This window comes from Arabidopsis thaliana, chromosome 4 (genome assembly GCF_000001735.4).
Source record: "Arabidopsis thaliana chromosome 4, partial sequence".
In the NCBI taxonomy this organism is placed as follows: Eukaryota; Viridiplantae; Streptophyta; class Magnoliopsida; order Brassicales; family Brassicaceae; genus Arabidopsis; species Arabidopsis thaliana.
In genome coordinates this window covers 7,753,232-7,774,663 of record NC_003075.7, presented here as the reverse complement: position 1 = coordinate 7,774,663, position 21,432 = coordinate 7,753,232, and the positions used below count along the sequence as shown (strand labels likewise).

The 21,432-nt window shown below is 36.0% G+C and overlaps 5 protein-coding genes across 17 annotated transcripts; 2 read left to right on the top strand and 3 right to left on the bottom strand.

Annotated features, from left to right (window-relative positions):
• Positions 1-836: 836 nt before the first annotated feature.
• On the top strand, positions 837-4,948 carry NIG (NSP (nuclear shuttle protein)-interacting GTPase). Of its 2 annotated transcripts, none has more exons than NM_117409.5 (13): positions 837-1,090; positions 1,315-1,441; positions 1,535-1,596; positions 1,684-1,771; positions 1,853-1,914; positions 1,995-2,457; positions 2,625-3,026; positions 3,120-3,254; positions 3,343-3,450; positions 3,554-3,634; positions 3,916-4,048; positions 4,153-4,192; positions 4,359-4,948. In NM_117409.5, exons 2-13 carry the CDS (start codon positions 1,343-1,345, stop codon positions 4,492-4,494), a joined length of 1,809 nt encoding a protein of 602 aa, NP_193071.2. In that variant the 5' UTR covers positions 837-1,090; positions 1,315-1,342; the 3' UTR covers positions 4,495-4,948. The 2 variants fall into 2 exon arrangements, with proteins under 2 accessions (NP_193071.2, NP_849540.1); NM_179209.2 differs by having other exon boundaries at positions 998-1,090; positions 1,306-1,441; positions 4,359-4,894.
• On the bottom strand, positions 4,901-9,604 carry MEE55 (Serinc-domain containing serine and sphingolipid biosynthesis protein). 7 transcript variants are annotated; one of them, NM_117408.4, is made up of 13 exons: positions 9,391-9,604; positions 7,183-7,719; positions 7,027-7,100; positions 6,782-6,941; positions 6,660-6,684; positions 6,491-6,580; positions 6,229-6,400; positions 6,058-6,131; positions 5,889-5,958; positions 5,727-5,798; positions 5,508-5,641; positions 5,362-5,435; positions 4,901-5,287 (listed from the first exon to the last, which is right to left on the bottom strand). In NM_117408.4, exons 2-13 carry the CDS (start codon positions 7,370-7,372, stop codon positions 5,238-5,240), a joined length of 1,185 nt encoding a protein of 394 aa, NP_567403.1. In that variant the 5' UTR covers positions 7,373-7,719; positions 9,391-9,604; the 3' UTR covers positions 4,901-5,237. The 7 variants fall into 7 exon arrangements, with proteins under 7 accessions (NP_567403.1, NP_001328594.1, NP_001328590.1 ...); NM_179042.1 differs by having other exon boundaries at positions 4,983-5,287; positions 5,889-5,954; positions 6,054-6,131; positions 9,391-9,543; NM_001340855.1 differs by lacking the exon at positions 9,391-9,604 and adding an exon at positions 7,917-8,558 and having other exon boundaries at positions 4,983-5,287; positions 5,889-5,954; positions 6,054-6,131.
• Positions 9,605-13,301: 3,697 nt separating this feature from the next.
• On the bottom strand, positions 13,302-16,389 carry LRX3 (Leucine-rich repeat (LRR) family protein). The gene has a single exon (NM_117407.3). The coding sequence runs from the start codon at positions 16,052-16,054 to the stop codon at positions 13,772-13,774; it is 2,283 nt and encodes a 760-aa protein (NP_193070.1). The 5' UTR covers positions 16,055-16,389; the 3' UTR covers positions 13,302-13,771.
• Positions 16,390-18,633: 2,244 nt separating this feature from the next.
• Positions 18,634-21,404, top strand: AT4G13330 (S-adenosyl-L-methionine-dependent methyltransferases superfamily protein). Of its 6 annotated transcripts, none has more exons than NM_001340849.1 (5): positions 18,634-19,060; positions 19,135-19,369; positions 19,519-19,671; positions 19,752-20,435; positions 21,031-21,404. In NM_001340849.1, the coding sequence occupies exons 1-4, from the start codon at positions 18,827-18,829 to the stop codon at positions 20,414-20,416; spliced, it is 1,287 nt and encodes a 428-aa protein (NP_001329794.1). In that variant the 5' UTR covers positions 18,634-18,826; the 3' UTR covers positions 20,417-20,435; positions 21,031-21,404. The 6 variants fall into 6 exon arrangements, with proteins under 6 accessions (NP_001329794.1, NP_001329791.1, NP_001319919.1 ...); NM_001340848.1 differs by having other exon boundaries at positions 20,643-21,404; NM_001340847.1 differs by having other exon boundaries at positions 19,752-20,926.
• On the bottom strand, positions 20,515-21,353 carry AT4G13320 (uncharacterized protein). The gene has a single exon (NM_117405.3). The coding sequence runs from the start codon at positions 21,226-21,228 to the stop codon at positions 20,578-20,580; it is 651 nt and encodes a 216-aa protein (NP_193068.1). The 5' UTR covers positions 21,229-21,353; the 3' UTR covers positions 20,515-20,577.
• Positions 21,405-21,432: the final 28 nt, after the last annotated feature.

Sequence of the window (21,432 nt, the reverse complement as noted above, 5' to 3'; positions counted from 1 at the left end):
GAATACAAAATCACATCATCAATCTCCAAAGTATTAAATAGTGCACAAAATCTTGAATAATATTTTTCTAATCTATTCTCCATCCTGGAGATTATAGGTGAGGAGATTCAGTGGGGTGAAGAGATTGAGTTAGTCTTTGTTCGTCGACACTGGATCTCGTAATGATTGTTGCGAGATCACAAGTTCACAACTACCTTCAAAAATATTTGTTTATTTCAAAATTTGGTAACTACTTCTCATCGATATTTTTAAATATTTTCAGTTATCAAATTTGTTTTGAGTTTTTTTAAAACTACCCAATTATGTGATAAAAATAAATTAAAAAATTATAAGTAACACTTAGTCGTTGTCTTCTATAATAATCAATTATAATATAGAATACCCCACAATTGTATAAATCATCTTACAATTCGACTTAAATTTTATATCAAATTTTTAACTATTTAAAATTAAATTTAATTATCCAAATTTTAAATTCATATGGCTTAATAAAAACAAAGATCTTCATTTACAAAATATCTATTAAACATATTAAATGAACTAATAAACAAATATCATAAATTTGGACGTGTCTTCATTCGATTTTTAATCAAATTAATCTTATTTACCTAAAATCGTATAAAAAAGGTTCTTAATGTTTACTCAAATCATTTATTTTTAGTTAAATACTAATTAATCTATTTTTCGTAATACAAATCAATATAAAAAAATATCTACCTACTATGTATTAAATTTTGTTTTAGTTTACTAATATTTTTTTATTTGTTTAAAAGAAAAAATAATTATAAAATTATAAATAGGCAAATAGCGTAGATAAGTAAGTCGACTATTGTCTCATTTTGCCGTCAACGAGACAGACCACAGCCGTCGACGTCGTCAACACCGGTCACAAACTTAGATTCCACAAAAATCTAACGCCGTCAATTATTTCCGTCCATCTCCTTCCTCAAATCTCTCTCTCTACTCTTTTAACCCCACAGACCATTCTTAGCTGTACAAAGTCTCTCTCTCTCTCTCTCTGCAAACACTGATTCAACAAAGAAGAATCAAAATCTCCAGAAATTCGATCGTCGTTGAAGATTCGTCTCAGGTTCGTCTACTTTGCTCCGTTTCTCTTCTAAATCTCCTATAGTTTCTGGATCTGTATGTTATTAGTCATGATCGATCTCAACTCTGTGAACCGAACTAGAATTTGTTGTCAAATCTCGTGTTTACGTTAGACTAAGCGAACAAATCTGTAATTCGTATTGTTCAGAACTTGATTTCGCCATTATTGATTCAGAAAACTGATCCTGAGTTCTAAAGTTTGTGTAGTTTCTAGCTTAGTGTTTTGGAATCGAAAATGGCGGGTCGAGTTAAAGAAGACGAGAAGAACGAGAAGATTATTAGGAGTCTTCTTAAACTTCCTGAGAATAAGAGGTGTATAAACTGTAACAGCCTTGTAAGTTTTTTTTTGCTCTTCATTTGATCATTTCCGATAAAAATTTTGAGAGAACTTAACGTTAACGTTTCTTCTTCGATATCATTTACTTAGGGACCACAATATGTTTGCACTACTTTCTGGACTTTTGTTTGTACCAACTGCAGTGGAATACAGTGAGTGTACTTTATCTTCTCATATTCTTGTGTAGATGGTGTTCATTGGAAATGTTGTTTGAGATATGCATATGTATTTTTGAACAGTCGTGAGTTTACACATCGTGTTAAATCGATATCAATGGCGAAATTTACCTCACAAGAAGTTACTGCTTTGAAAGAAGGTGGAAATCAGGTAAACACGCTAAATCTCTCTTCTTTTGATGAGTTTTTTCTCTTGGCATTTGTGATTTAGTATCTTTTGTTTTTGTAACAGCATGCTAAGGATATTTATTTTAAAGGATTGGATCAACAGCGGCAATCAGTGCCTGACGGAAGGTATTACAGTTACAAATCTGTCTTCTTGTTGTGGAGATGGATGTGTTACATTGATTGATTGTGTTTTTTTAATCTGTCAGTAATGTTGAGCGGTTAAGGGACTTCATCAGACATGTGTATGTAAATAAAAGGTATACGAATGAGAAGAATGATGATAAGTCTCCAAGTGAGACACGTAGTTCTAGTGGTTCTCGGAGTCCACCTTATGAAGATGGATATGACCGTCGTTACGGCGACAGATCAAGTCCTGGTGGGAGAAGTCCAGGGTTCGAGACGGGTAGTAGGAATGCTGTTAATAACAGAAAAAGCCCTGCTCGTCCTGAGATCCTGAATGATTGGCGCAGAGAGGATAGGTTTGGGGGTAGAAAAACATCAGAAGAGGGCTCCCAGTCACCTGAGCAAGTAAAAGACTTGGGTTCAGCTAGCCCTCCTGTAGCTCGACCTGTTAGGGAAATTTTGGGTGACAGTGTTATTCCTCTTCGTGTGGGAGAGCCTCCAAAACCCCCTGTCAGTAGAAATACCGATGCTTCAGCACATGCAAAGGTTTTGGCTTCATCTCTTTCAGAGTGCATGAAGGATGTAAAGTATATAAGAACCATTGATGCTCTGCTTATATAATGTTGTTGTAGCACATGCATTCGTTGGTAATACCATCTAAATTCTTAGGGAGGTAAGTAAATGTTGATGTTTTCTGTTGTGTGTTATTTCAGTCAGGTACATCATTGAGTAGTTTAATGTCCACAAATGAGAAGCCACCAGAAGTGAAGCTGGAGACTGCTTTAAGCCTGATTGATTTTGATACTGATTTTGAAACTCCTGCTCCATCTGTTGCAATTCAAGCACCACTATCGACCACATCTCAGCCTGCTCCACAGCCAACAACTTCATCTAATGATAACTGGGCATCTTTCGATGCTGCACCCAGTGCCCCTAGTTTAAATGTATCGCAACCACCACCCAGTGGAAACACACTGGATTCACTTCTCTCCCAGTTGGCAGTGACTTCTTCTGTGCCAGGTCAGGCGTCTACACCATCTAACGGACCTGTGAATCTTGGTCATTCCACGTCACAAATCTTTGCACCCTTTCAGAATGAGCATTCGAGTGAACAGGTGGGCACTTCATTACATTATCTATGAAAACAATTGCATAAAATTCTGCGTCAAAATTGTTATATGGTTATCCTTCTCGGATTTTTGTTACAGCCATGGAACACAGCACTTGCATCTAATGTACAGAGGTCAATGAGTGCACCGTCATTGCAACCTCTTCAAGGAGTCCCTTCTGGTGGCCTGCAGTCTTCTGAAGTTAAACCTTCGGGAAGATCAGAATTACCTGCGGTATTCAATTTATTTTAGCCATTTGGTCTCTCCCATCACTATATCTTACCATGTGTGGGATTGTGATGACATGCTAACCTGTATGCAGGATTTATTCGCTGTAAACTACCCATCATACCATGCACCAGTGCCTGGATGGCAAGCTGGTCCACCTCATGCTATGCACTATGGCATGCAGCAGTATAATAACCCCGTGGTATGGTTTCTCTGATAGATTTCTGAATCCTTAATGAATTTGAGCATCAATTACATCACAGCCGGTTACTTTCTTGTGAATGATTATCTATTTCCTGCAACAGCCGTATCAGAATGTTCCGCAGCCAGGCAAGTCAATGAACCCTTTTGACTTCAGCCCTGGGCCGCCATCACAAACACAAACGGTATGTCCTCTAGCTCATTTGACTTAGCCAGAATCAAAACTTTGTGTGAAAGCAAGCATGTTTTGGAAATTAGCTTTGAGCGAAATAGCTACTTGGCAGCTGAGAATATGTTGGCTTTAGGTCTTAATGAAATACGTACGAAAACTTAGCTTATGTGTTAATTGGTGAAACCCTTTCACATTACTTGGTCAACATCTGCAATTGAACAACTTGACTTACCAAAGTATTTATAAAATGTTCGACTGGTGGATTATGTGTTAAGTGATGTGAAAACCATACAGGAAAATATGTTCCCTTCCATGGCTCCTCTGCAAGGTGCATTACCTCCTTCAGGCATGATGCCTTCTCAAGGAGTACACAATCAATTCAATATACCTTCTCAAGGCTCAGCCCATCCATCTGCAATGCCACCAAGTAAAGCATGCCATTACTTTTTACTTTGTTATTATCTGCTATAGAATGATCTGTTTACTCTTATCTTATGAGTGTTTGATAAACTATTTGCTCCCATTTTTCAGGGTACATGCCTTCTCAAATACCAGGAAGCATGCCACCTAGGTATGGCCTTTTGATTCCTTTAATTCATTAGTACTGATTACTGATTGCTATAAACGTGATCTACCTTTGGTCTCTCAATGATAGTTGGTAGCGAAACCTCTGCTTCTTATTTTACCTTTCCAGAACCATTTCTAAAGTTATAGTCGTTTTTTTTTTTTTTTTGCAGCAATGTAAACCCAATTGGCGACATAAACACGTCATATGACACTCAACAAACATATCAAAATTTTGGAAGCTCGTTTGCTGCTGCAGTTCCTTTGAACCCACCTTCTTTCCAATCAGGAGGAAACCCATTTGGGTAAGAAAGAGCGAGAATATTAGCTCACGAGAGCTATGTTATGCATGAGGATTGCGTTTGTGTTCTAAGGTGTAGTATAAGACTATAAGGAGGTATTAAATCGAATACAAACATGGGTTAAATAGGGTGAACGAGGGAAGGTACGGGCCATGAACCTGAAGAAGAATTGGGTTTGTGAGAGTGTTAGATTACTGTATTTTTTATAAGCATCAAAATGATTTGAAATAGGTTTGATATTTATTCTTTGGTGTTTCTATATTCCATTTCCATTTTGTTGTTTGTCCTTCAGAAAATCTTCAGGCTCCTCCTGTGTTGTATGATTTTGTATAACAGTTTACACATTGACCATAAAGTCTTGTCAAAATTGAATAAGGTAATTTAGAATTGCTTTTATGAGACTAAAATTTGCTGAACTTTCTCTTCCTCTCTCAACTCTCAACGCTCGTTTGTGTATAAATGAAATTTTCAGTGTTTCGCACCCAATTGCTTTATATTAAAACTATGTATTAGAGAGATGTATGTGTTATAATGTGTACACGCTTCATGATTAGAGAACTCTTTAGGGACAGTATTACTAGTGTATAGCTATATTTGTATCCATCTTTCTTTGATCCTAAACAATCTAAGTACAAATATATATTGATTTCACACAGTTCCTCAATCTTAAATCTTCTATTCTATTTTTCGACAAGATCCACAATGCGGAGATGAATTGAGAGGTGACAAAAATCTCTCTGTGGTGATCTCTCATGTTGTTTGTCTACTTTTCAGTACCATTGGAGCCACCAACATCCAAACTGCAACAACATTTATTCAAACATTACAAACTGTATCAAAAACAGGTAATAGAGAGTTTTTATTGTTAACTTACTGTAAACGCCAACCGCGAGCCATTCGTTTACAATCCTTACCCAAGTACTTGTCCACCCAACGTCAATCGTCCACCTAACACAAAAACCTAGCTTAGTTGTTTCTTTTTGGTATATGAATGGTAGTACTTGTTCATCAAGAACTTACTTTTTCATGGAATGGTGAATGTTCCAACCAACAAGTAGCATTGCAAAGTACATTGCTCCAGTAGCAAACACAAAATGAAAGAATCCGTATCCGTAAGGAATTGCATCTTCCTCATGATTCTCATCTTTTCTAAACTGTAAAAGACCACTCACTAGCTATTAGTCAAGTGTCTCTTTTGAAGTTTTGCAACAAAGTTGGCAGAGCTCATAGATAACAAACCTGAAAACATTGTGAATCTACTCCCGTCGAGAATGTCGCTATTACCATTGCAAGCAGTGCAACAACAAAGCTCTGCACAATATCCTTTTTAGTACTTTCTTTACAATCTCAAAATATCCGAAAGGTCATGAAAATATTCTTGGAAAGGTTTGAGATTTGTACTATGATGGTAAGCCAGTCTGTTCTACTAGAACCTTCTGCTTTTCTGTTGCAAGTTTCTCCTACAGGCTCACTGCAAAACAAAATGTTGTAGAGTTGAAAGCTATTACTTCTTGAACCTATAAATAGAGACTACTACTCTCAAGTTGCTCGATATTCAGATGAAACTTGCCTTCGAATGGCGCACCAGCAGATAAACACAACGTAAAGCCCCATAAGCGCTGGAGTCAAGAATCCAGCATTTATCTATTGAAATGCAACAAGAAGAGCATTTTTCAAAAATCACTATTCACATGTGAGGGAAGAATACTATTTAAATGCACATCTTAATTTTTTTACTCACTTTGGGGTGGAGAGAGATACTTGTCATGAGTTGGATGAGGAACAAAGTCCATGTGATGAAAAATATGTTGAGAAGGCATGATGGTTCAGGCACATACCAAATGTACATCAAAATAACCCCTAATATGCACACGGTGTACGCAGTAGTCGCTAGTAGCATTACATGGACATGGCTGCAACATATAAATAAAACTTTATGAGAAAACACAAAGCATTTTGTATGTTTTCCCAGTTACTTAAGGAACAGTCACATGGGGTCTCACCATCTTTCTGCATCTTTTTGTGCTTGGAAACATTCATTGAGCCATGTAATGAAACTAATGATACTAATCAGCTGAATTAGGAGAAAGACCCTATAAAAAAAAAAATAATAAGCTTCCGAGATACAACCATCACATAGTTTCTGAAGTAGGATTAGAAAATAAAACGTACCCTGCACCAAAATGGGCAATCTCCCCTGCCAAGAAAGCAAAGAAAAAGCCATTTTGTCATGCTAACTGAAGTTTGATATCGAAAAACGATGAACCGAAGACGGTGGTTAGCCTTAATCTTACCGTAAAACTGAATAATGGAAGAAGGCAACAAAAAGGGGAAGATGGTTAAGCCAAGCAACATGAAAAGCTTAGCAAACCACCATCCTGAATGCCATTTATCTCTCGATGAATGCGTCTTTGATGTCCCAACGGTTGAAAGAAACATAATGAAATAGAACAACTAGAGAAATAGTTAAAGAAAACATCTCTCTGAAGGCATGAAAATAGTTTGTAGTATTTGACTGATTAAAAGAAAAAAAGGATACAAAACATCCGAAGCTAACTCGTAAAACTCCTTCCGTCCCTAAACAGTCTCCACCTTCTTTACAATTCTTGAATTCTGCAACAATGAATAAACTTATAATCAATCAATTTTCTGAAAAAAATATTGTAAGAAATCCTAGAGACTTAGGTAACCATACTTCTCATTTCGGTCAAGGCGCCTCGGCCATAATCACGCAAGGCCCAAGCAAGCAGATTTGCCAAGAGGAATATTAGACCGTACACATATCTAGCCATCCATGGATTGCAGCCATTACGGAACTGGATAAACCATGAACCGTTCTTGATTCCTTCATAGCCAGTGTTGTCAATGCTTGTACCGGTTTCCATAAGTCCTTAAATCTAGCAGACTCTCTCTTCTTCATGACATTGGAAGATCATATATAGATCCTTGGCAAAAAATACTGTTTAATACTTATAGACACCGACTTTTACTCTTCTAATAATCTAATAGGCTAGTTATATATGTATCTAGATTTTTCTTAATAATGTTCTTCCTTTCTCTAATAAAGAAAAAGAGATTTTTGTTCTCTCGAACGAATGGAACAAGGAGATTTGTCAGTCTCTGGAACCTCTCGGTCCTTGGGAGATTGTTGGTAATGAATAGATGACCGGACTAAACACAAGAAAGACACTCCAGTAGCGTTTAGTTGTCTTCCTTCAGTAGAACAAAGAACCTAAAACAAGAAACCATGAAAATTAAAGCACTTGCATTAGATGAGATGAGAGAAATCATGTATAACATGAGAAACATACGTGTTTTATTCTCTTAATTAATTCACACTTAATTCGTTTCTCAACAGAAAGAATTTGTTATGTATCTTTTTTTTTGTTAAGTAGAACATAACAAAGAATACGTGGAGTGCAAGTTTACCTAACAAAAAACCTTTGTAAGGCATGCTTTTATTGATGTTACTCACATAAACGTCAACGAAATCTCCATTATATAATTTGAATGAAATTGTATAACCATAAGACAAAAATATCAAACTTAAAATTATTGAACTCCAATAGAAAAGGAAGAATCTTTTTGAACAGAGATATCAATAATAAAACTAAGAAGTGGCGAAGAAACTTTATAATTGAGAGAGAAACGAAAGCTTAAAGAAGAGATAAAAAAGGAAACAAATCCTTAGAGATTGTTTTGGGGGATGAATGTATACAAATTGCAAACTAAATGAAACGTGTACGGACGCTATTGGACTAACGAATCTTTATACAAGTGAGCAAATTGTTAATGCTATTCATACACTTTTTGCTTTTTATTTCCTTTTTATACCAGAAATTGAGAAAAGCGAACTTGATTTTTGGAGCTTCACAAGTCCACTTTATGAGACCCGTGGTTAGTGGTTACTTCTCAAACAATTTAATTAGAAAATGATACAACAAAAAAAAGCAAAGGATCAGCTGAAATTTGATATGAAAAAACTATTTTCTATGTTAAAGAATGGAATCGAATTTGACATTTGTAAATAGCTCAGTCGATGTACTAGTTAGTTATTAAAAAGATAAATTCTTCGAAATTAACAAGAGTTTAAAAACCGGCGACAAAGAAAAAAAGAACTAATTTAACATAATGATGGTGATGAAGCAGAATTTAGATAAATTCCAAATTATTATTTTAGTTTCTAAAAACTAAACAACAGCTTTTTTTGTAAAAAACTCAAATTCCCTAAAAATATTTTAATTAGAATAAATATTGAATTATAAGAGAAATAAGATAAAAAATTTGTAGTGGTAATTATTCTAATCCTAAGCTCATCATCAACACTTCACAAGCATGCCCTGGCCCCTGGGGTTGTTGTTCCGATCAATAAAATAAGCTTTTATGTTATAAAAAAAAAAAAACTTAATTGAATTTTGTTATGTAAGTAAAAACTGAAAAGGAAAGAAAACTTATAAATGAAGCATAGAGAAGAATCATGTACCTGGAAGTCTAGCATAGGTTATTACTAAAAAACTACATATATCTACCTTAATCACCCATAAATTAAGGTTTAAATTATGTTAAAGTTACGTCTAATCTGTTGGAAAAGTTAGATAATTAGCAGAAAGCAAAGACAGTGAGAAAAAAAGAAAGGAAAAGTGAGTATTGACTGGTCCCTCTCTGCCTCAAATCTTTTGAAAAACTAATTTAACATTTTGGGGTTTGCAAGAAGAAATTTAGTGTTTGGATTCCAGAAAACGGATGAAAATACAAAACTCGAATCCCCACTTTTATTTTCCCAAGAAACATTTGTGAATCGAAAGATTCTTATGTATGATTATTATTAACAAGTAGTAGTACTCACATGCATGTTACCAAATCTGATAGATCAAGAAAGGTAGAAGCAAAGATAGAAGAGAACCTGTTTTTTTTTTGCTGGTGCAAAAGCTCAAGATCGGATCTGGTGATGTGAAAAATGTTTCTTATTAGAGGTTTTACTTATAAATGAGAAACCCAAAAACGATCAGAGAGAAAATTGTGAAGAAGAAGAAAATGAATGATTTCAGGTTTTGTTGTTTCTTCTGAGTTTGCTCTCTTTTAAAACACTTTCTTTCTTTATATATGTGTTGTGTATGGCATGCGTAGTGTATAAATTGTGAATTTTTTTTTTCTTCTCTTTTATTTATTTATGTTTCCTAATTTGTGAGAATATTCAATAATGAAGATCATCTTTCCATTTTTCTTCCTTTTTTAACAGTTTATTTTGTCTTTTTGATAAAAAGTTAATTTTATTCTTACAAGTTACAATCTTGTTTTGTCGCCAAATTCGTATGATTATTTTTTGCTTTCCCGCCGTTAAGTTTTCTGTCTCCATTCGACGCTATAGTTTCCAACTTTCAAGTAAAACAATGATAAATTTAACCAAAACATTAAAAAAGAATAAACTAATGATAAAAACTTTAATATAAAATATAAACAGGAAATGTTAAATCATAGTTATATTTTTAGAAAACTTTCAAAAAATCGGATCAAAATTAGTTGTGGCAAATCATATCTTATGTAGAATGTTGCGTTCAAATCCAAATCTCATAGAAGCAAATTAGCAAAGAGGAAATTCCATCTTTATTTTTATTTTTCCTTCTTTTTTTTGTCGTCAAACAATTTTTGTAATAGCATCAGTCAGCATTACCATTTATTGAACATGCTACATTTGGGTAAATGCAAACAGATAATACGGAAGATTCTTGTACATAATGGACACAAATGTATATCTTGGAGGATTTGCTGCAGCAAAAATGAAATATCTATCTTGGGTATGAATGAGGGACGTTTGGATTTATAGGCACGTATTAAGTTTGGTGGCATAACAAATTTCAATACTACGATTTCTGTATAGAAAAAAACATTTGATACATGTTAGTTTGAAGCTATTTGATTTCTCACAATTCAAGATATGTGAAAAGAAGAAATTGGACTTCTAATATTTTAGGCCTTAGTCTTTGGGAGTTTTTATGTACCCACCTACTTTGTTTCCGAACGGATTTTGATCCTTGTGTTGTTTCAAGCTCACATGTAACTAAATATGAGGGTGTTAATAATAATAAAAGAAGTCATAATCTCTACTTACTATATTGTTAATAATAATATTATTGGGGTTAAATATCATCTATTAAGTATGGGAAAATTAGTTAAAGTCTTAAAGAAGAACGTTCTTGTTTTAAAGTATGGATAGCTAGATGATATCATGCATGGCAACTAAACATAGAGAGGAGGGAAATGAAAACTCTATTTTGTTGAAAAGAGGAAGAAATGGTAAAAAAAACAAGCCTATTTGGTTGTTAATTTGTCTCTTCTTGAATGTCTTAACTTAATTAGTTCCTGATGACTTCTCAATTATTTCATTTTTATAATGGAAACAACTTTTACATGACTTGTCACTTGACTTTTTTCAACTTTTAGATATGTAAACGCTTCTTACAAGCAAATTATAGGAAGACATGCAAACTAAAGAACCAAATCCAATATTCATAGCTGATCTTTACGTCTATAACGTAATAATCAACATTCGGTCCGGGGTTTAAAAAACAAATGAAAAGAAACTGAACCTCTAACATAGAGTATATATAAACAAATAAAATCATTTACTTGAAGTTGATCGAATACAAATTGATATAGTGATAGAAGCATGTGATCCATGTTTGAATTAATTTCTTCTTTCTTCTTGCATTTTTAGGATATTTTGTTATTTTTCTATGAAATATCAAAGCACAAAAATCAAAGTAAGATTTGACTTTTAGATGTGATAGATAGTACGTTGATTCTGCGGAAGTATAACGCAACCCTCATAGAGTGATATATCAATGGAATGTGGTTCTTCTTTTACTCTTGGTGGTAGCTCATGCCGTTTGTTCTCCATATATGGTCCAATTCCAATATCTTCTTATATATGCCAAATTTACTTAGTCTCCATTCTTTCAAATTCGTAAATTTTAATTTTTGTTTGCGCGCGTAAGTAAAAAGTTCTCAAAAACATCTAGGGTTTTATAAAAATATTTCTATTTTTTTATTGTAAATTATTTTATAAACTGTATATGCAAATCGGTTGTACTAGTACTCTTTTTTGTTTCATTCCGGAAATTTTTTAAATGAGAAATTGCTCATTCCTTCTAACATTAAATACGTGTGAAAAAATTTCTTTGTGAATTGTTGCATGAAAATTTTATGCAATTATAAAGGATTCAGGTGGAAGCCTTTAATTAACAAAAATGTAATGAAGTTTTGTAATTTTCCGATTTTTAAGCTAGTAATTTAGTACTAGCTTAAAATATATTGTAATACCTCAATTTCAGGAATATGGTCTTATATGCAGAAAAATTTAAAACAATATTGATTTGGCCATTTATGTTACCAAAGTGTATTTATTTTTTCGATCAAATGTTTTAAGAAAATTCTACAGTTAAACGTGTTTGGATTAGAGTAGTTTCAGGATGGATGACCTTGCGGAAAGTGATTATCATTAGTTCTTAGCGAGAGTTTAAAGACAATCATACGTGAATTTTATCTGTTGTTGGCCCAATTTTGATAATTCTTTCTCGATTATTGACCTTCTATTTATTCAGCCCAAACCTTAAGCCCACTTGTCCGTCATGCATAAAGCTAAAGCTAATGGTTTCGATTGGTAACCCTACACCATCAGTATGACTGTATGAAGACATAACATTTAAATAACTAATGAAACAAACGGTAAGATATAGTGGTACTAAAAGTGGAACTCTTCATATTCTTTTTTTGTTATCTCTTACCGCAATTTTTTGTACCTTTTCTAATTATTTCCATATTGATTAATGTTCATTCTTTCAGTTCAAATACTTTTACCGCTTTTTATTATTAGTTAAAAGTATGTAAAACCATATAGTTAAGTCCGTACATAATATAATGCGTTGAGATGTATTAAATACTCACATGACATAACCTTATTTTGGATGCAAATGTAAATGAGAGATATTATAAGGAAATCTTAGTCAACCGACTATATCGTGCTTTGGATGGATGTGAGTATGTGACACGATGTGATAATCATACGGGGTATGATATCTCTTGCGGGAGGGGGCATGCACGCCTTGTATATGCATGCGTATCTATAGATCTCCAAATCTTAATCTCTTTGTGGAACGTCATACGTGCTATAAGGATTGTTGTTAGTTACTATAGATCTCCAAATCTTAATCTCTTTGGACCAGAGTCAAAGTGTATTACATATCCTTAACGGCTGTCCAAGGAGGCAAACCAGTTTCACCATGAATGTCAAAGCATTGCGGATTCTTCCTTCGACGTCTTACTGCCCTTGATCTTAAAAGAGGTGTCGTATCAAAATGTGGTCTATTACATTTTGGTCGTTATAAGGAAGATCGGATTGTGAATAATCAGGGCAATGTGGTCAATATTCACACACCATAATGTGAATGAAGATAATGTGTTTAAATTTTTTCTTTGTAATTTATATATAAAACGAATTCAACAAATATTCACGTAATTCAATATACCTTTATAAACATTTTATGATTCTACAATTTTTCATTTTTATCAATCGATTCCATTTTCAAAGTAAAACAACATATTTAGCGCAAATCGAGGTTTTTTATTTCCCATGCTATTAGTTATTAAAGTTTATTTTCTTAGTTTGGTTTGGTCCCAACTATTTTCCTAACACTTTATTTTCCGCGTAAATTCGCGATTGTGACATACATCTTTACATCTACTTTTGTTCTGTCATCGAATCAAAACGGAGCCGTTCCAAGTTGCTTCCTTCTTTTAGGAGTAAATTGTATTTTGCTCTTTTTCTCCAACAAGGCTTCGACGAGTCACTTTCATTTGCAACTGTTTCCAACTTTATATTCAGACAAAACTTACTTTGGACCCAAATCTTACTTCTTTTAAATTTTGTAAGCATATTTGTTTGTTTACACCAATTTGGAAATGGTTAATTTTTTTGTAAAATTAAAGAAGGATATTGATAATGAACAAATAAAATGTATAGCCTAAGCTCTTCGCATATATAAAATACAAAATCTAAAGCGAATAATGTGCTAAGAAATCCAAATAAAAGAGGGAAAAAAATAAAATTAATAGAAAACACAAAAGAGACTCATCCTCTATACAACAAACAACTCTTTAATCAGCCATTTCTTTTTCTTATAATTTCTTTTTTTTTTTCTTTTTGTAAGAATTGACAACGACGTCGTATAGTGTTTCGATCTGTTCGTGTCACGTCAATCGTTTCAGTCTCGTGTTTTCCAAAAGAATCAATAGAACGGCGGTGGTGGAGGAGATGCGTATGATACGCCGATGACCGGTGGTAGTGGTCCTTCATATTCAGGAGATGGCGGTGGTGGGCTTTGGTGGATCACTGGAGGTGGTGGGCTGTGGTGAACCATGGGCGGTGGTGGACTGTGGTGAACTACCGGTGCTGGTGGAGGAGATTCTTCACATGGAGCTGATGGTGGCGGTGGTGGAGAGCTGTAGTGTACTGGAGATGGAGGCGGAGAATGGTAATGGACTTCTGGTGGTGGCGGAGAGCTGTAATGAACCGGCGGTGGCGGAGGTGGAGAGCTGTAATAGACTGGTGGAGGTGGCGGAGAGCTGTAGTAGACTGGCGGTGGAGGCGGAGAGCTATAATGAACGACTGGTGGAGGAGGAGGAGGTGAATACTCTATACACGGTGGAGGTGGTGGTGGTTCTATACAAGGAGGTGGGGGAGGAGGGGAATAGACCGGAGTGGGTGGTGGAGAAGAAACTGGTGTTGGTGGGGGCGGTGGAGACAGATATGGATAAATCGGTGGGGGAGGTGAATGTGGTGGTGGAGGTGAATGCGGCGGCGGTGAAGAATGCGGTGGTGGTGGTGAGCTGTAGTAGTAAGGTTCAGGTGGTGGAGGAGAAAATTGTGGTGGTGGCGGCGAGTGAGGTGGTGGGGGTGGTGGACGGGTGCAATAAACTGGAGTTGGTGCTGGAGAAGGCGGAGGAGGTGGAGAAGAGTATACTGGCGGAGGCGGAGGAGAGTATACCGGCGGAGGAGGTGGAGGCGGTGGTGGTGGTGGGGGAGAGTAGACTGGCGGAGGCGGTGGAGGCGGCGATGGTGGTGGCGGAGAATATACTGGCGGAGGAGGCGGTGGGGGCGGTGGTGGTGGTGGAGGAGAATATACTGGCGGAGGAGGCGGTGGGGGCGGTGGTGGTGGAGGAGAATATACCGGAGGAGGTGGTGGCGGTGGAGGAGGGGGAGAATAAACAGGCGGAGGCGGTGACGGAGGTGGTGGGGAAGTAAGCGTAGGAGGTGTTGAGAAAATTGGCGCAGGTGGAGGCGGAGATGGCAAAGAAGGCGGTGGTAACGGCGTTACAACCGGAGGACGAGGCGACACAGAACGGCCACAACTAAACGATCCACAATTTACCGGCGGACGAGACAAAAACGCTTTACATTGCCCTGGAGACCTCTGAGCAGGTCTTCCCGGCAAACAATTTCTCCGATCATCAAACTCCGGCAACCTCAAACACACAGGCGCTTCTCCGGTAAAGAAATTGTAACTATAAGTGAAATTCTCAAGCTTCGGTAACTGACAAATACTCGCCGGAATCTTCCCCGACAACATATTATGCGCCACATTAAGCTGCTCCACCGAAACCATCTCACCAACACTCTCCGGTAACGGCCCAACAAGTTCATTAAAACTGACGTCAAACACCGTCACGTTCTTTAACCGTCCGATATCAGACGGTAAACAAGAATTAAGACCATTGTTCATGAAGATGATCTCGTTAAGATTCTTCATCTCCACCAAGCTCGATGGTACACAACCATGGAACCGGTTATTCGCCAAAACAATAACCGAAACCGGCGAATCACCAAAATTCTCCGGTAATTCAAACCGGAACCGGTTATGGTTTATGAAAATCGCGTCAAGATCTTTACTAAAAAGCTCTTTCGGTACAGTTCCTTCAAATTCATTAAACCGGAGATCTAAAAACTTCAACGACGGTAATTGCAAGACAACCGTCGGAAACTTCCCAGCGAACCGGTTGTTACTAAGATCAAGCTCGAATAAAAGCTTAAGCCGGTTAAACCGGTGTGGTACAGTACCACAAAACCGGTTTGAATTAACATGAAACAAAGCAAGATCTGATAACAAACCAAGCTCTTCAGGTAAATAACCAGCGATATCTGCGTGATTGAGATCGATTCCGGCGACGGTACGAATCTTCCGATTATCAAGCGCCGGAGAACAGAAAACTCCGGTGTAGTTACAGACATTGGATCCGATCCAATTCGAAGTGAAATTGTTTGGATCAGAGAGAATCGCTTGTTTCCAAGCTTGTAGAGCTATATAAGCATTTCGCAATCTCGGATTCTCGAAGTTTAGAGAAGGATCAACGGTGATTTTGACGCTTCGTTCGGCGAATTCGAGTAATTGACGGCGTTGAATGTGACGGACTTCGTTATCGGAGAGAACGCCGCCGTCAGAGGAGATTGAGAGAGCGTTGGTGAGATTGATGAGGAAGAAGAAGAAGAGGAGGATTTGAATCGTCTTCTTCATGTCAGTGTACAAGACATCTGAGTGAAGTGGCAATGGGGTGAGAATTGGAAGGAGAAGCGAGGGTAAAATGGGAAATGTAGATTGTATAATAATACAATGTTATAAGAGTATTTTTGGGATATGGAGATATGAGGAAGAGAAGGAGGTTTTGTGTTATGTTTGTGTGGAAGGAGAAAGAGGTTGGAATATAAATGAAAGAGAGACAGCTCATTCACAGCTCTCAAGCCTATCTTTTTTTTTTTTCTCAAAATTTGTTCTTTCAAAAATTATAATTATCAAATTAATTATCCTTTACCTATTCCCATATAATCTCTTTGTAGTATTTATAATATAAGTAATTTAGGTGAAGACAATCCGGTTTACGGTTTGGTTTCGGTGTAATTTATTCGGTATTTTGGGTTTACAAAAACTTTGCAATTTGGTTCGGTTTGACATGATTTCGGTTTTAGAAAAACAACTTATTGTATATACAAACATAAGTATTAACCTAGTATTATAGTTACTTCAGAATGATTTATATAATTTTAACATGTATTCATAAATTTTGCTTTATTTTGGTTTCGATTGAACTATTTTTGTATATCGTTTTGACCTTCTTTTGTCTAAGGAATGGGGTTTTCTATATTATTATGAAATGCATGTGATTAGTTGTATGAATATATTTCACCTAAATTAGGACGTATTAATCAAGTTGATTCTATGCAAAAAAAAAAAGAAGATGTCTTCACCGAAAGGTCTTGTGGCCTCACTTTGTTTACTTTTCTCATACATCCCAATCATCTACAGCACATATGATATTCCATTAATATTGTTACGAAAGTTGTAAGAGATTGCCTAAATTTAATGTATTATGTACGACTTATTAATATTGATAGATGCTTTCCTTAAACCATTTGTAGATATTTTAAATAGCAAAAACAACTCGGATTTATGTGACATTCTTCGATTAACAAAATACTAATAAAAAATAAGTTTGCATGTTTATATAAAAGTGGTTATAACAAAAAACGCGCAAAGATTAGGAGGTAAAGGAAGAAAAGGATAATGCCAGCTTTTGGAGAGCTTCTCTTTTGTTCTTTGATGTTGAAATTCGTTTTTAAGAGATTCTACAGAAGCAAACAAAAGCAAAAGTCTTCAAAATAAAGACATCTAATAATTTATTATGAGGTGACATTATTTCGTAACTAATCATGCTTATATTAACAATAATCATACAAAGAAGAAAAGAAGAAGCAGTTGTGTAATGATGAAAAAATAAATTTAAGGGAGAGGTGGTTAAGTGGTCAAGTCGGTGTTTTTCTTGCCGAGTTTCGGCGTATAGGTTGACCGTGAAAACTGCAAAACCATTTTTAATTTGATTTATTGCAATTTGCCCGTTGCCGATGAAATTTGGTGATATCACGAGTTTTTATTTATTTATTTTCCAATCACGAGTTTGTTTATTAAATGTTTATTTCTGTTGGACGATTTTTTTCTTTTTTCTCAGAACTTGTATAACGCGGTTGAGTGTTGGAATTTGCTAAAAGTTGTAATTGTCACTAAAATGGATAGCGTGATCGGTGCAGTGGTTATGGTACCCATCCGATAAACTAACGTCACATGCATAAGCTTTTGTATATGTATGATTATTATTACTAAGGAGACATTGGTGATTGGTGTAGCTTTGATATGTTTTCTCGGAGAGATTATAAGGTTTTCTATTTAAACTCTGTTTATTACACACTCTTTTGGCCAAGCTGTTTATTACATATAGCATTACTCTTTTTTTTTTTTTTTTTTTTTGGCAAAGATAGCATTTCTCTAAGTACAAAAAAATAACAGACTAAGGGAAAATGAAAAGATATTGATGAGTTTTGTTTTTGTCTGAAAAATTATACAACAAAAGTTAAATACAAAGGTCGGCATGATTTTATTTTCCGGAAACTAAGCCGTCAAAACTTTAAACCCTAAAAACTGAACACATATTCATATATTTTCTCTATTGGCGTGTTACGAAAACTAACACATCAAAATTGTTAAACATGTTATTTTTGTAAAAAGTAATAACTCAAGTCTTATTTTACTGAAAAATCTCGTTTATTTAATTTTAACTTGGCGATTACAAGTGAAAAAGAGGTTAGGTCGTCAGTGAACGAGCTAATAAATTAAAAGCTTTGAAAGTTGCGGTCAATCTCTAATGCTTCTTCTACAAATGTGTCAATGAATCCATCGATATGAAACTTTCTTTTCTTTATACGAAAAGGTAATTAACTGCTTATTTGTCAAATATCCTTATTTTATAGATAGTTTGGTTGATCATATATAAAATTTTTTATTTTGTTTAAGTTTATCTTTTTTCCCCCTTTAAGTTCAAGCTTTTCTTTTCTTCTTCTTCGGAAATCGACGTCGAATTTCACAGGTTTAATTAGCGGGGCAATCTCTATTCGTATTGAGCTAATGGGAGAGTGCACAACCTATTTCCAACTAATTATATATTTTAGATATCATTTGAATTTAGACTTGCCAAATTCTTAGAAACTAAATTTACTTATATTAACACCATTTGTATATTAACAACATTTAAAAGTGAAATTCACCTAACCAAGTGAAAAACTCTTGCGACACTCTTTAAGTCTTAACTCTTAACTCTCTATAGGACCGTTTAATTAAAACCCTGAAGCCTAACTAACCTCTAACAAGGGTTTCGCAACAGTAACCAGAAACGCCGCAAAGTCAAAACCTTTATCAGACCCTTTAATTTTCCGGCGATCTTGAAATCGTGGGTCATCTCAGATGAACTCAATTCAACGTTTCTCGTTGACAACACAGCGTGGAAAAAGACTAAGCGTCGTCAAGTCATGTGTACGACATTTCTGCGGAAGAGACGTCGTAATAAAAGACGAAGGAGACTGGTTTTACTCGCCGGAATGGTGGGATCCTCAAGACGGTGGTTACACAGTCTCACGAGCTGTCTCCAATAAAGGAAACGGCGTCGTTTCTGTCGTCGCCCACCCTTCTTCTCTCCCTGTAAGTATCTGTGATGAATCAATCTTTTAAAACCTGAGATTGTTTGATTTGAGAGATGATTTGTCTTTATGTAGAGTAGAGATTCATGGGGAGAAACTGAGAAATGGTTAGAGAAAAGGTATATGGAGATTATTCCAAGAGATACAGAGGAGAAGAATGGGAGGTTTAATGTACTTGGATATCAATGGCGATCGCTTCGGTTTAACGATGATACTAGACAAAGCACTGTGAAAGTTATGGCTGCTTGTAGAACATTGCAACCAAGTTCTGTTTTTTATATGCAACAGCCTCATTGTCTTGCTGTTCCATGTGAGAGTGTCACCTCTTTTATTCCTCTCTTTGTAAAGCTCTCTTAGTCCTGTGTTTCCAAGTTTAAAAGGGTTAAATGATGACTCTCTTGTTGTTTTAGTTGGTCTCTGTGTTATTATTAAGCTGAACTCTTTTTCCTTTGGTGACAGATCTGAAGAGTATGGTTTCAGTTGGATTGACTTCTCTTGCAGCTTCTAAATTTGATATGAGGAGTGTAGCTATTGGGGACAAACAAATGCGTGTGTTATGTATCGGTCACGGTGGAGGAAGTTTACCGTTGTTTATAGCTAAACACATTCTTGGTAGGAACTTTCAATGTACATGTATATCAGTATTTAGAACTTCCATCTGTAATTCTTATGTTAGTTGATGTGTCTTCTAGGTGCTGTTGTTGACATAGTTGAGCTAGACCCACTTGTTATCTCAGAGTCGGTTCGAGCAATGGGCTTTCCTGCATTCTCTGTGATGACAGCAACTGGGAAACGTGTGTTACCAACTCCTGAAATTATTGACCAAGTGATGTGGGGAGGGATCCATGAGAGACTCTCCTTATACGAATCAAAAGCTGAGGATTTCATTCTCAGGAACCAAAGTAATACTTATGACTTGATCTTCATGGATGCTTATGATGGAGCAGACATCTTTCCCCATAGTCTGTGGGATTCCAGTTCTGTGTTTATGAAAGCTCTGAGCAAAACACTTCACCATGAGCATGGAACTCTGGTGGTGAACCTTCACTCTGATGCAGACATCTCTGATATAGACAGATCAAATGAAGGTGTAACAACGGGGAAGTATGTACGGAAAGTTGGTAAAGCCTATAAAAAGGGTTTATTAGAGAATGAGAGGAATGGTCTGGTGTTTGCTTGTGAAGTGCCATGGCTATGTAATGTATCGCTGGTGGTGAGCAGAGGGATGGGGTCAGAGGGAAGAGATAGAGAGAAAACCAAGAGTAATCTAATGAAGACTTCACTAGAAGTGGACCGAGTCCTGCGTCTGCCTTTCTCTTGCTTGGATTATCTGAAAACTGGTCTTGCCATCATATAAATTGATCTCAGGAATTGAGGTATGTCTTAATATATTTTTTGCGCGTATTAGGCAACATGCAACACTATAGGATGCTATAATAAAAACACACCAAACCTTGTGATATGTGTCTTGAATATGATTTACTTGGTGTCAAAGACCCATTTGTTCTACACTTGAGGTTACAATAGAATCATGTTGTGGTTCCATATAATCATACAAGAGTCGTCTCGTCCATTATGTGTAGCTTGAACGCGATAAAGCCATGGTCCTCCAAAGAGAAGTTGATCTTCCTCTTCTTCCATGTTGACTACATAGCATGTAACTTTGTCCTTATAGAAATCTCCGATTGAGACAGGGACTCTACACGTCTCCTCTGCGACTTTATCCTCTCTTCTCGTTGCCATAACCCTAACAGATGGATATTTTTTCAGCGTCTTGAGTTTCAACTGCTTCACTAAACCTTTTGAAATGATGTTGTTTCCGCCGTAGAGGACCAATCTGCAGGCTTCGTCGTTGATAACACATTGTGTGCGGAAAACAAAATCTGGTTTCCAGTCAAAGAAGTTTGTTATTGTATTACTACTACCTTGTTGAGTTTGTTGATCATGATGATGATTGTCTTCTTGATGCAGTAAGATCGCGGAAACCTCGATAGGAGTCATGTTTCTCGCATTCCAATCTGTTGGTTGCGGTCTCCATTGGGAGGACTCATTAGTAGCAGTATCTTCTTGTTGAATTCTTATTAGGGTTTGCTCCATCTCCTCAAACCGTCTTTCGATGTTACTCTCAATATCCAAGGCTTGTATTTTACTGCTTCTGTCTTCGGCCATTGTGTTGCCTGGAGGTTAATCACTTGATTTTGTGCTTTGTGACACAAAATTTTGAAAATTTCCTGAAACCTGAAAGTTTGTAAATCAGCTGATTGTTTGATGTAGTTCATAAGAAAATCTTTTGGAATAATTCCTAAACTATTTTTAAATAGATAACTACGATTAATAAAAAAATAAAATAAAGTACTTGTTTACTTGTGATGT